The sequence below is a fragment of the Rana temporaria genome, chromosome 3 (genome assembly GCF_905171775.1).
Source record: "Rana temporaria chromosome 3, aRanTem1.1, whole genome shotgun sequence".
NCBI classification, from domain to species: domain Eukaryota; kingdom Metazoa; phylum Chordata; class Amphibia; order Anura; family Ranidae; genus Rana; species Rana temporaria.
In genome coordinates, this window is record NC_053491.1 from 292,413,896 (window position 1) to 292,428,556 (window position 14,661).

The 14,661-nt window shown below is 47.0% G+C and overlaps 1 protein-coding gene across 2 annotated transcripts in view; it reads right to left on the reverse strand.

Annotated features, from left to right (window-relative positions):
• The window catches only part of SLC25A48 (solute carrier family 25 member 48), a 183,057-nt gene that overhangs the window by 144,895 nt on the left and 23,501 nt on the right, over positions 1-14,661 (reverse strand). For both annotated transcript variants that reach the window (XM_040344745.1, XM_040344744.1), the window contains exon 4: positions 11,965-12,217. In XM_040344745.1, the coding sequence (XP_040200679.1) occupies positions 11,965-12,217 (253 nt within the window). The remainder of the gene's footprint in view (positions 1-11,964; positions 12,218-14,661) is intronic.

A 14,661-nucleotide genomic window follows, 5' to 3' on the forward strand; every position in this document is an offset into this window, starting at 1 on the left:
GGTCAAACTCAGAGATGCCCAACCCCCGGACTATCGGTGCCCCCAACACCGGCTCTCCCTCCTGACCAGGCCCTGACTCCGGGACGACACCAGCAACCACCTCCTCCTCCTCTTCATCATCATCCTCCTCCTCCTCCTCCTCGTCCTGGCCCTGGTCTCGGTGGAGCATTGCTGACTCCTCCTGCTCCACCAAGGCACTCTCCCCAGCTTCGAGCAGGCGATCTAGTGTCCTCTCCAGCATGAACACTATTGGCAGCACGCTATTGAGGCCGATTTGCTCACTGCTGACCATCTTGGTCGCCTGCTCGAAGGAGGACAACACTTGGCAGACCTGGTTTATCTGCCCCCACTCCGCACAGGCGATGAAAGGGAGTTGTGGTGAAGCCCTCTCAGTGCCTAGTTCCATCAGGTACTCCCTCACCGCCCTTTGCTGCTCCCACAACCTCTTCAGCATGTGGAGGGTGGAGTTCCACCGCGTCACACTGTCCACAATCAGCCTGTGAAGGGGCAGATTGTACTTCCGCTGCAACTTGGACAGGGACGCGGTAGCGGTTGGGGAGCGCCTGAAGTGGCTGGCAATCCTACGCGCCTTTGCCACAATGTCACTCAACCCTGGATAAGTGCGCAGGAACTTCTGCACCACCAGGTTGAGGACATGTGCCAGACAGGGCACGTGGGTCAGACTGCCAGCACTAAGGGCGGCGAGTAGGTTGCTGCCGTTATCGCAGACAACCATACCTGCCTGGAGCCTTCGGGGTGTCAGCCACTTCTGGACCTGAGCCTGAAGTGCTTTCAGCACTTCTTCTCCAGTGTGTCTCCGGTCCCCTAAACTAACAAGCTGGAGCACGGCCTGACAGCGCACGTGCCCCACACTTGAGTAGCTACGGGGGCGCTTGCTGGGAGGCTCAGCAGCTGCGGAGACAGTGGCTTGAGGGAGACCAGCAGTTCTCCCCTGGACACCCCGGGGCGGCACCACAAGATCCGTTGCCGCCGATCCCTCACCAACGCCTCGGAGGGAAACCCAATGGGCCGTGAAGCTGATGTAGCATCCCTGCCCATGCCTGCTGGTCCAGCCATCCATTGTCAGATGAACCCTGTCGCTGACAGCGTGATCCAGCGACAGGGTTACATTCTGCACAATGTGCTGGTGTAGGGCAGGGACACCAGTCCTGGCAAAGAAATGGCGGCTGGGGACACGCCATTGGGGTTGGGCCTGCTCCAACATCTGCCTGAAGGGGTTGCTGTCAACTATGTTGAAGGGCAGCAGATGTTGGGCAATAACCCTTGCCAGGAGCCCATTGAGGGAACGCACACGTCGGTCTCCAGGGGGGAAGGGAGTGGTGCGGTCAAAGGCGTCTGAAATCGACGCCTGGCGCCGGACGGCAGTGCGGGACACAGACGTGGAGGGTGCTGTGGAAGTAGAGGTCTGGCTGCCAGTACCAGTACCTCTACTAGAGGGAGCGGGGGGGCATGACCTGCTGGAAAGAGATGAAGATGTGGCAGGGGCTGCTGTACCCTGCTCACTTGTGGTGGTGGCGCTGCTACCACCACCACGCTTCATCTCGTCAAACACCGCCCAGTGGTTTATCCTCAGGTGCTGGTTCAGGGCTGTGGTACCCACCCGAGCCAAACACTTCCCTCTCTTCACCCTCACTTTACAAATCCGGCAGATGGCCACGGTAGGGTTGTCTGCCACCAGGGTAAAGTAATTCCAGACAGGTGACTTCAGCACCGCCCTCCTGTCAGATGGGGTGACGCTTACTTGCACCTGCTGGGACTCGGTGCGCACAGGTGGAGCTGCCTGCTGCTGCTGCTGCTGCTGCTGCTCCTCCTCCTGACACCTCCTGCTGCCATCACCAGTGGAGACCCTGACGATGGTCTCCCTGGTGGTGACCTGGCGCACCGTTTCACCAGGGTGCCTACCTTCCCCGTCGTCACTGACGTAGTGAGCCGACGCGTCAGATGGCAACCATGATGGGTCACCCTCTTCGCCCCCAGAGATGTCAGACCAAGGGCTGAAATGTGTTGGTCTGAGGGAACCAACTGACATGGAGCCTCTAGCCTGGCTCCGCTGTCCCCTCACCCACGCCTGGGTCTGACTAGGTGCTGCTGTTTCCTGCACCAAAACAGCAGCACCAGTTTGAAGGGATGTCTCTGGGATACTGCCAGCAGGTATCCCATCCTCCTCATCCATCCCTTCAAAAAGGTCCTGACCATCAGGACAGAGCTGGAGGTCTGCCTGATGCATGGCCTCCCCCAAGAGATCCCTCTCACTGTCGCTGTCGAACAGTAAGATGCTGGACTCTTGGGGGCTGGGGGGGCGTACTACAGGCACCGGTGTAATGGTGGTACTACTGTGAGTCGGGACCGACGACTCAGTGGCACTGCTGTGCCCCATGTAGTCCACCACTACTTCAGCCTGAGATGGCAATATCGGGCAGCTGCCCGATGGGAAGAACTCCCGGATCAGGCGTACTCCCCTTGCACCCGATCCTCTAACACTAGTAGGGGCACGAGAGGTACCCCGTGCTGGCAGCGATCCAGCACTGGGAGTAACTCCCCTACCCCTGCTGCCACGGCCACGGATGCCGCTCATTATTGCTGATATGTGTGTGGGGGGGGTAAACTTTATTGGGGGGGGAAATGTGAACAAAATGTGTTTTTGTGTATTTTTTACAAGACAGGCACGCAGACAAAGACGTACACAGACAGCTACTAAACTATAAGAAAAGTAGTACACCAAAGACAAGGACTACAAAATTAAAGAAAAAAAAAAAGCACTAAACAAACACTAACTTTTTTTTTTTTTTTTTTAAACACAAAACACAGACACTAAACACACACTAAGCTAAGCTAGATGAAATAAATGTACACTAACAGTGTGTACACTTACTACACAAAATTTAACTAAACTGAACACAAAACTTAGCTTTTAGAAAAGCTCTTTAGGAAAAACTAAACAAAATGTGAACTGAGATGCCTAGCAAATATCACTGAACAGCGAACCTGCAAGATCTAACAGTAACACAAGATGAACAAAACTTAGCTTTTAGAAAAGCTCTTTTATAAAGCTCAGCAAAATGTGTACTGAAATCTCTAGCAAATATCACTGAACAGCGAGGATGCAGGATCAAACAGTAACAGAAAAAAACAGCACAAAACAGCACAAAACGTAGCTTTGAAAAAAGCTCTTGGGTCTATTGCTTTGAAAAAAGCAGTTGATATTCTGGAAAAGATCCACTGGAATCACTAAATAGCAATGCTGGTGATGATCTAAATTAGGGATCCTCAAACTACGGCCCTCCAGCTGTTGCAAAACTACACATCCCATGAGGCATTGGAACACATTGACATTCACAGACATGACTAGGCATGATGGGAATTGTAGTTCCTGAACACCTGGAGGGCCATAGTTTGAAGACCCATGATCTAAATCAATCAGGAACAAAGACACAGGAACACAGAAACAGCCTCCACACTCTATAGCCAGCTTCTGAATCTGCAATGAAATGGTGCTGGGAGTGAGCTTATATAATGTCCATGCAGGCAGGTTCCTATTGGTTGCTAACCTCTGACGAGTGTGGAAGGAGAACTCTGATTGGCTCTGATGCAAAAGGGCGGAGCAAATAATCGCGCAATATTCCTATTGCCGAATATTCGCATTGCGATTATTCGGCAATATAAAATGATCGCTTCAGCTACTCGGCCCAAGGTCTCTAATCATACCAGCAATGCTTTTAGACGTCTATGGAGATCACTAGGATGTGATCTGTTTTAAAAATGAAACTGTAAAAATCGCTCTGATGCGGAAGATCGGGGCGAGGAAAGTAATCGCGCGATATTGCGTTTGCCGAATAATCGCATTGCGATCTTTCTGGAAAATTCAATGAACGCTTCAGCTACTCGGCCCAGGGTCTCTAATGATACCAGCAATGCTTTTAGACGTCGATGGAGATATCTAGGATGTGATCTGTTTTAAAAAAAAAATTGTAAAAAATCGAATATTCGGAATTGCGAATATTCACCGCGAATTTCGAAATATAGCGCGATTTCTCGAATATGCTATATTCGAGTCGAATATTCGCAATGCGAATATTCGTGAGCAACACTAGTCAGGAAATGAGCCAGGCTATATCTAACTTATTTTCTATTGCACACTGTGAGAAGCACACAGTTTATAAGCAAACCAAGTAAGTAATTTCAGTAAAGGAGAAGAGCCTGATTGCAAGATTGAAGGTAAGGCTGGAGTTCATCTAATAGTCTTCTAAACAGTCAGGTCTTATTTCCTGAAAAGCTCACATTAGCAGTCTGACACATTTCATTTATTGCATTTGTTTTCTATGTAAGCTTGAAACTATGTGAGTACATACATTACAGCCTAATTACTTCATACAAAGCACCTGGAACTGTGCATGTACATAAGCACAAAGGTGGAAGTAAAACTGTCATATTTAGACATATCAATAAAAGGCTGAGTTTCCATTTGAATGTGTTCAGTCCAAAATGTACACATAAAAATACCAGGCATTTATAAACACAAAATAATACACTCGTCTTAACTACTGTATATACAATTGATGGGGAACTACCTGCCCATACTGTACATACAAGAACATGTAAATTCAGTGGATTTTGTCCTTCCTGTTCTAGCAAAATACTAGCCATACTCCTGTTAATCATCAATATGAGACCTTGGTCTATAATCTCTACAATTTACATCACTTCAAATTATCGCAGACAAAACACTGTAAAATCAATAGAATAGGGTACGTCAACCCCTTTGTATGTAGTTCAAAACTTAAATAAGAACATCCAGAAAAGTTTTTCTTGCTGTCTGTACCTTCCTCTCCCAGTAGCAACAGCCCCCCCCCCCCTCACCCCCCACAATTTCCTCAATGTGCTGCATTTAGCATGTGCGGTAAACTGAACTGTGGGAGGGACCCAGTAGGGCAGCCCGCCTGAAGAAAAATACAGAAGGGAGTGGATACAAGACCAGTCACCCTGATCAAGGAGAGAGAGCATCAGTGACTGTTGTTTATTACAAGAAGTTTCTGATTTCCAAATAATGTCTTTTCACCAAGTGCCATCATACTGCTCAGCCATAGCACCTACTGAGGGGGGAGGGGTAGAGGTTGGACCCCAGGAGAGAGAGACCTCTGATCAGACCCTCCCAAACATTTATTCTCTCCCCAGCCACACCTTCTGGTGGGCAAACCTCCCAGGAATTGGTTAAAGGAAAAGGTCAGATAAATATTCATAATACAAGGACTTATCTTAATACACTATTTCTGTCCTCTTTCACTTCACTACAATCAAGATTTAAACTTCCCTCCTCCGAGCTCAATCAATATAATTTGATTAAGAACTACTACGCTGAATATTACTCCCTTTCCATTACATCCCCCCACACCACCTTTGAGGACATTTGCCTCAATACACCCAGAGAAAAGGGACTTATTTCTTGTATATATAAATCCCTGAACAATCTTCACCAACCTGAAAAAACTGCTCCCATGCACCGCTGGGAAAAGGATTTAGGGCCAAATCCACAGCCAGCGGCGAAAAAGAAGTTTTTCCAAACTTATGTCATTTAAGTTACGGCGCCCTAAGTTGGTGTCGTAAGTGCCGTATCCACAGCGCATTTGCGCACAAAATTGCGCTTACGTAACTTAAATTCCGAGGCGTAAGGCGGGGTTATTGCAAGTGGGAAGGAAGTGGGCGTGCTTCATTGTAGTGAGCCGTGACCCCATGCAAATGAAGGGCCGGCCGTACTGCGCATGCGCGCACAAATCTGCTGCTCACTGGGCATGTGCAGAACTTTGCTCGGCGCAATCAGTGAGATAGGTAAAAGGCCAAGCATACTTAGTTTGAGGATCGCCCTGTGTATAAATAGCCCCAGTCAAACACACTTCCCTTGCAAAAGTATTTCCCTGTGTTCCCTTCCTAGAGCAAGTTGCTTCTGCTCTGAATGTTTGTCGGTGTTTGTTGGTGAGTTGTGTGTGATAGAGAAGTTTTGGAGGAGTATTAGATTGTAATTGTTGTTTGTTTCTGTTAAGTGTATTTTTTGTTTGATTGTTTCTGCTAAGTGTTTTTTTTTTCTGCTTGGATTTTGTGTTTGTTTTTTGGGTGTTTGTTTTTGACTTTGTAGTAGCTGTCTGCTTGTGTGTTTTGCTTTTTGTTTGTTTGTTGTGTGTGTATTTTTGTTTGTTTGTTGTGTGTGTATTTTTGTTTGTTTGTCCTGTGAGTTTTCTTGTTGCTGGGTGGTGTCTGTGATGGCTCCCAAGCGCAGGAAGCTTAATTTTACACATGTTGAGAAGCAAATCCTTGCCAGGTATATCATCCAATACGGGCGATATTTACATGGGCCTGAGAGCCGGAACACCTCCCCGGCCCAAAGGAAGAAGATATATAAAAAAATTACGGATCACATAAATGCGGCGGGGGGGGGAGGCGAGGACCCCCGCTGGCATCCAGAAAAAGATCAATGATCTGAGGAGCGTGGTCCGCAATAAGGTGGCAAAGCTCACTGCCCATAGGAGGGGCACTGGAGGAGGGGGACCATGCCCCATCTGGCTGACTGAGGAGGAATGGGCAGTGGCCTGGTGTTTTCAGCCAGAGCAGGTGGTGGGCCTGCGTGGCTTTGACTCTGATGTTCCTGTGAGGCCAGGTAAGTTTTTTGATTTTCTATCTGGTGATTAGCATGTGTGGGTGGGGGAAGGGAAGATGTGCCAAGTGTGTGGATCCTCAAACCTGTGATTGTTTGGTGTCCTCCACAGATGACCAGGAGGTTGCTGGCCCATCAGGCCAGGAGGATGCTGGGCCATCAGGCCAGGCTGCTGCACCACCCCAAGGACAAGAGGCTGCTGAGGAGTCCCCAGGGGAGGGGAGTGGCCAAACCTCCCCTCATGAGGAGGATGAGGGGGAGGAGGTTGAGGGGGAGGAGGATGAGGGGGTGGAAGAAGAAGATCTGCAGCTTGGCAGGGAAATCCTTCTGGCCTCTGATATAATGACATTTGAGGATACCCTTGAGGCTACCCCAGAGCCTACCCCAGAGGCTGGCAGCAGTCAGGCCACCATCAGGGGTAGCCCCTCCCACTCCTCCCCCAACAGGCTGCAAACCACAAGGGTCACTCTCTCCCCTCCTCCAGAGCCACAAGCCTCAGGGGCAGGCAGGATGGCGACCCAGGAGACCAGGGGGGTGTTTGAGCGTCTGCCGGCCAGTCTGCAGACTGGGTGAGATAAAAAAAACTCTGACCAAGATGGAGCACAGCCTGGGTGCAATGAGGGAGTCACTCGGTGATGTGGCCACAAACTCTTTGGGGGTCATCACATGTTTGTGGTCCCTGCAGACCGCCACAACAGGCGTGGCCCAGGAGGTGACTGCCCTGACCCAGGCTGTGCAGGACAATACCCGGGCTGGCCAGGTCAATACAGCTGCCATCACTGTCTGTCTGAACAGGATAGCAGTGGCCTTGGAGGGCAGGCCAGCAGGAGGACAGACACCAGGGGAGGCTCCTTCTTCCCCTGCTAACACCCCCCCCGTGAAGATCCTCCCTCCCCTGCTAACACCCCCCCGTGAAGATCCTCTAGTTGCCCGTGCCCGTGGCCGTGGCCGTGGCCGTGCCCTTGAGCAGCCCAGACGGAGCACTCGCAGCCGGAATTAATTTGCAGGGGTACTTTTGATTTATTTATTTTTTTAAATGTATTTTTATGATTTTGTTTATTATACTGTACTTATGATTTGGTTTATGTGTGTGAATGATGTGTGAATGTGGGGGGGTGGCATTCCTAATAAAATAAGGGTGTCACCCTCAGTTTTGGTGGAGAAGGGATCCCCAGGACCAGGGAGAAGTGATCCCAGGTTCCTGAATGGTGTATGAATACAAAGTGACATAATTGGAGCCGTGGCGTGGCGTTACTGCTCCCAAGTACCAAAGGGGGGGGGGTACTTGGATCTAATCCAATTCGATGTGCATGTGAGGGACCACAGTGGTGTGCATTCATGCATTCTCATTGTGACATAATTAATGTGCGTTTACTGTGAAAAGAAACATTCTCATCGTGACATTATTCATGTGCGTTTACTGTGAAAAGAAACATTCTCATTGTGACATTATTCATGTGCGTTTACTGTGAAAAGATGCCTTCTGCGAGGCGTCTCCTGGCTGCTGTGCCCTCAGCAGACCGGGTAGAGTTGGTTAGGGGGGGATTGCCTGGGTCGGGGGTCAGGTCAGCACGTATGCCAATCTCCAGTCCCCTTCTCATGGCAAAGTTGTGCAGAATACAACATGCACCGATGATCTGGCACACAAAGTCTGGGGAATACAACAGTGTACCCCCAGACTTATCCAGGCATCTGAAGCGGGACTTCAGCAGCCCAAATGTGCGTTCCACAACTGCCCGGGTGCGTATGTGAGCCTCGTTGTAGCGTTGCTCTCCTGGGGTTTGGGGGTTCCTGAATGGGTTCATCATATGTGGTCCCAGGGCATATCCAGAGTCACCTGGAAGGGAAAAAACAGGAGGATGTTAGTCATGCATGTGCCCCTCGTGATGTCTGCATCATGGGGGGGGACATACCTGACACCCATGTCACTCACCAATCAGCCAGCTGTCTCCATACACACTCAACTCCAAATCTCTGGAGATGTTGGTCTGCCGGAATATATAGCTGTCATGGCAGGATCCAGGGAATTTTGCACATACGTGCCAGATGAGGCCATGGGCATCTACGATTACCTGGACATTTATGGAATGCCAGTGCTTCCGATTCTGGAACAGGTGCTCTGTCTCATGGGGGGGCTGTAGTGCCACATGGGTACAATCAATGGCCCCGATGGTCCGTGGGAATCGGGCAATGTAGTAAAAGTCCCTCATGGTTTTCAATCGCTGGTCCTCCTGGGTGGGTTTTTGAAATTGATTGCCCATGCGCCGCAGTATTGCAGGGACTACTTGATGGACACACCTGCTCATGGAGGATTGTGCCATCCCAGCCAGACCTCCACATGTTCGTTGGAAAGACCCAGTGGCAAGAAACTGCAGTGTTGCCATTACTTTGATGAGAGGTGGCAGGGCATGGGATCGTTGGGTTGGGGTGGTGAGATCATCCTGCAGGATTCGGGTTAATTCAAGGATGGCTTCCCGGTTGAAATGGAAGTTGCCATAGACCTCAGAAGCAGGCATGCCAAAGAGATCTCGGCGTGGGCGGTATACCCTCTCCTGTGCCCTCCTCCTTCTTTGCGCCTCTAAAGTAGCGAGTGCCGTTAGGATCATGGATGGCCCGGGCATGTTGGCAGACAGATTGAAGTCCAGCAAATATGTGTTCTCAGCTCTTCCTCAATGCTGTTGCTTCAGCAGACCTTTACACAGCATGTGTAAAATTAGGGCTGCTTTTATAACGTGTAAATTTGCGCAGGGAAACTAACAGGTGCGCACAGGGCGTAATCTACGGCGCACACACTTAATTATGTGGATCGCCCTATCTCCCTCATTTGCATCTTTGCCTATCAAAAACAGCGGCGTGACTAGCGTAATTTGCGTCCGAGGATGCGCTGGTGTAATTATTTTAGGTAGGACGGAAAAAACGTATTTTAAGGCGTATCTCGTTTTGAGGATCGGGCGCAAAGATACGCGTGGTGTAAAATTAGAAATCTCGAGATAAGTCGGCGCATCTGCTTTGTGTATTTGGCCCTTAGTCTGCACTCTCCCCATAGAATCGTGGTATAAAATGATTGACAACTTACGCAAAAGTAACATTTCTACTAACTTTAGGGAATCCCCGTTGAAGCTCTTCACTAGGTGGTATATGACACCCGCAAAAATTCACACCTTATATCCCTCCACCTCCCCCGCCTGTTTCAGAGGATGTCCAGAGGAGGGCTCATACCTTCACATATTTTGGAGCTGTAGTCTCCTAAAACCCATATGGCAAGCTGCCACCAACAGACTAGAATCCTCCTCAGGATGTAATGTTACGCTTTCACCTCTGATTTGCTTACTGTTTGCAGATGCTCCTAATATCCCCCAACCTTGTAATAGATTGCTCCACTCACTAGTTGGATCTATTCAATGGATGATAGCATGCAACTGGAAATCAGATAACCTGCCATGGTCCCAAGTTTTATCCAGAATGGATGCACTCAGACTGTCTGAGAGAATCCATCACACTCTCTTGGATAGTATGCAAACATACAACAATAAATGGAACTATTGGTCACTGCCTTAGAAAATAAATGCTTGTTTACACTACTGAATGCCTTCAGACCAGTAATATTCAATCATCATTAAAGAGTATACTGTCCTTACCTCCAACTCTGTATGACACTGATTGCCATATGATTGCTACCCCACAACTGTATAATCCATGTATAATGCTATACCCCTCTAATGGTTTCATATTGTAAGCAAAGTTACTCTGTCTTGTCATTGTCTTCCAAATAAAGCTTTTGTAAACAAAAAAATACACTATTTCTGGAACATTCTTTCAGAGGCAGGCAGAAGCAATCAGCCACCAGGTTTAGGGATGAACCTGATCAGGGAAAGACTGAAAAATCCACATAGGCTCAATTTTCTTTTGATGAGCACTGATGCTTCTTACTCTTGGACAGATGGAGAAAAATAAGTCTTACATTTTTTTTCCAGGTATGGCATATTTTACATAGTTAAATGGGTTCAGATTGTACCAAAATACCAATGCATATAGTATACCCGTGTGATCGTTCTAGAAGCTGGAAAGCACTATAGTACATACCACTACTTCAGTAACTTCCACTTACTTCTGGGTCCCATGCCAAGCAGCTGTCCTGCTGCATAGTGAACACAGGAGTTCAGCCACTTGGCACGGGCATCAGAGAATGCTTTGCAATTTCTCAACAAATGCAAAAAAAAAACTGATTGGAGGAGCTTTAGGGGGGGGGGATGATATCACACTTTGCACTTCATTCAAAGCATTCTCTGATTGGTGCCCGTGCTGAGCGGTCTACCTCCTGTGTTCAGAATGCAGCAGGACGGCCGCTTGGCATGAGACTCGTAAATTAGTGGAGATCACTGGTAAAGTAGTTTTCATTAAAGTGATTTATAGCTTCTAGAGGGACCTCACAGGTAGGGTATATGCATAGTTACATTGGTCCAAGCTGGATCAAGCTGTAAAACATGGCATACCTGGAATTATTATTTAAGGGAGAAGTGCAGCCTAAGCTTTTTAGGCTGGGCTTCTCCTAAGGGCCACAGGAGTGCAATTTGTTTTGCACTCCTGTGACCCGTTTTGAGCTGAGAGCGGTCTGAAGTTCGCTCTCTGGTAACGTCACCAGGATCAGTCGAGGCATCGTGTCATCCAGACTTCTGAAGTCTGGATCCGTCAGCTGCCTGGACTGATGGCAGTCTCAGCGGCTCAGTGAACCGCTGAAAACAGCCGCTCCCTGCCCCTTCACAGCTCAGCGCTCCAGTGAGCGTAGGGGGCAGAGCAGATGAGCTGCTGACTGAAAATCAGCAGCTCTCTGCTTGGGGAGGTGAGAAAACCGAGCCATCGGCAGTGTTCAGTGGCTTGGTTCTCAGTGAAGAGGTGACGGGTGGAAGATGCAGCATCAGTCTGATTCTGCATCCACCTAGGTAAGTATGAATAGCAAAACAAAAAACCTTTTTAAAGCCAGCAAACATAGTAGAAAGGATAAGACAATAAATTCAACAGTTAATAGGTTTTCTTATAAATCCTTTGTAGGTCCAAGCCAAGCCCATCCTGCACCAACAGTATATCTATGCTACCAACAATTTGATTGTGCTTGAAGTTCAAAGTAGAATAAGTATTGACTTCAAGTCAACTAAATGCCTTGATTGTTTAAAATTCATGTTGTCATATTAAAGCCTTCACTTGTATTGCAACAATTTATGATTTCAGTGTTTTATATTATTAATAATACAAAGCTATTTTTATTTCAGTTTAGAGACAACATTAATTACCAATTATCCTACCTGGGAGGGATGTTTGTGTTTGCATTTGTAGTTTTATCTTTACCAGGTCAACAGGTCCACCAATCCCAACAGAAACCAGTCCTGCTAACATGCTGGCGATAGTTAAGTCTATGATGTCCGGGGAGCGTTTTCTGTCTGTAGGTCGATGCTGGCTAATAAATCTTTGTGCATTACTGAAAACACCAAAAACTACAGAGTTGTAAATTGCTATGCTTGCCAAAGGGAATGACATTCCTTTAAAGAATCCAGCAACCTGTCAGAAAAGCAATATAAATAACTTTTACTTGACTGTGTCTTGGAAATCAGATAACAGACATAAGTACATCTAACAAATACAAAGACAATATGGAGGATTTACTAGAACTAGAGCAGACAGACACTGGTGCAGCTGTGCATAGTAACCTCATCAGCTTCTAACTTCAACTTGTTCAACTTCAAGCTTTGAAAATGAAAGCTAGAAAACGGATTGATTGCCTGCTCCAACTTAAGCCGACCATAGACAGTTTGAATCTCAGCCGGTTCAGTATGTATGGACAGGCTCAATTAGGTAGTATCAGAAAGAGTTAGGCCGGCTTATCTACAGATAAGCCGACCTAACTCTGAATCTGCACCGACCTATGTTTAAGTGTATTCTCTAACAGAGATACACTTAAACATATCTAAGATACGACGGCTTGCGCCGTCCTATCTTAGATTGCAATGTTGTTGATGGCCGCTAGATGGCGCTTCCATTGCGGCCGGCGTAGATTATGTAAATGAGGGGATACGCTGATTCACTAATGAACGCCAGGCCGACGCAGTCGAATTACGTTGTTTCCGTAAGAGATAGGCTGCCTAAAGTTAGAGCTATGCTCTAGTGGAATAGTAATGTTAAGTATGGCTGCCATTCCCGCCACGAAATTCAAAATTTTTACGTTGTTTGCGTAAGTCGTCCGCAAATTGGGATTTACGTCGTTTACGTCCACGTCAAAATCAATAAGCACGTACGGCGTACTTAGCCGCAATGCGCACTGGGAAATGTAGTCGGCCGGCGCATGCGCAGTGTAAAAAAACGTCAAAAACGTGAGGTCAAGCCTCATTACCATGATACACGCCCCCCTCCAAGTCATTTGAATTAGGCGCCCTTACGCCCGCTCGTTTGAGGCTACGCCGCCGTAGATTAGCAGGTAAGTAGATTGAAAATCACTACTAGCCTGGTTAATTTACGGCGGTGTAGCCTAAACAGGCTAGGCTACGCCGCCCTAAAAATATTCCAATCTACCTGAATCTACCTAAATGTACCCAAGTTGACCGATCGATCAACTTGGGCACAATCAGCCTGTCGGATTTTACACACGACTATTGCAATAACCACTGTGTACTCCCAGCAGGAATGGCTGCACCCACCTCCCCCGCCCCCCAATAAAAACACAATGGCTCCAAGGGAAGGATTCCCCCATCAACACTGACTACATTGTTGGGGGAATCCATCTATGGTCCGCTTTAGTAAATGCCCCTATACAATACTACAACATGAATCAACTTTTGCTTTTTAATTTATTTGCCAAAAAAAATATATATACCCGTTCTTGTGATATGCTTATGTTAGTAATATGCTTTCTGTATTACAGATACTGTAGATGCTATAACTTATCAAAACTCTAGTTGTATAGTTGACAGTGTCACAGTAGTTAAAAAAAAAAAAAAAACACTGATCACACATAACATACTATTACATTTTAAAGTTGAACTTTATTCTCTAAATCAACATTAACTATTTTACATCCTTATGCTACTAGCATTAGTAAATAGGCATATTATATTTACTTGTTTTAACTTTTTTTTTTTTTTTTTTTTACATTTCAGTTGCTTCCTGGTTTCTGGTCTAGGCCAAAATAACATTATACATCCCATGAGTCTTCATGGGCATTTCTCTCATCTTTCATCTGGAGGAGGGGAAGAGGGGCATTCTCAGCTTATTGCATAGGAGCATATAGATATAGATTCTAGGAAGTAAATTCTGCACAAATCACCGGCCCTACTCAAGATCACCATGGCTAGAACTGCTAGGGGTGTTTTTCACAGAGATTTCTCAACAAAATACATCACAGAGACATGGATAGATGGGTAAGGTAACTTTAAATATTTAAAGCTTTTTTTGGCTTGTGGAGCTGCCAGATCCAGTTACTATGGGATGGATCATAAAGTAAATAAAAACTTCCTTTTCCTTCCTTGATTGAGCCAAGTCCTCCTCATTTGTCTCTCACTTGTTCACCCTCCCAGACACTGCAGCTCACAGTAGGAGGGTTTCAGTAACATAGGCAGATTTGTCAAGAAAGCAGTTAGCAGGACCAGATGTGGCCTGATGATAATTGACAAGCTACAGGCTAGTGAATCAGCAGTGACAATGCTTATAGCCTTTCCCCTCCAACATTTTTTTAAAATTTTCATCCCAATATTGTGCAAGCATGCAAAGCCTACAATGGGTGTGCCACACCATCACAGAAAGCTTATTAGGTGGACGTTAGTGACATTTGTATTTGTAGGACTTTTCAGGGGACTATAGAAAACTGTAAGTGCAAATGTACTTATAATTAAAGTGGAATTCAAGACTAATGCTGCGTAGACACGACCATTTTTAATGGTCTAGAAAAAACAACGTTTTTTTCAACCCAATTATTGTTAAGCCTGCCTTGCCTACACACGATCGTGAAAAAA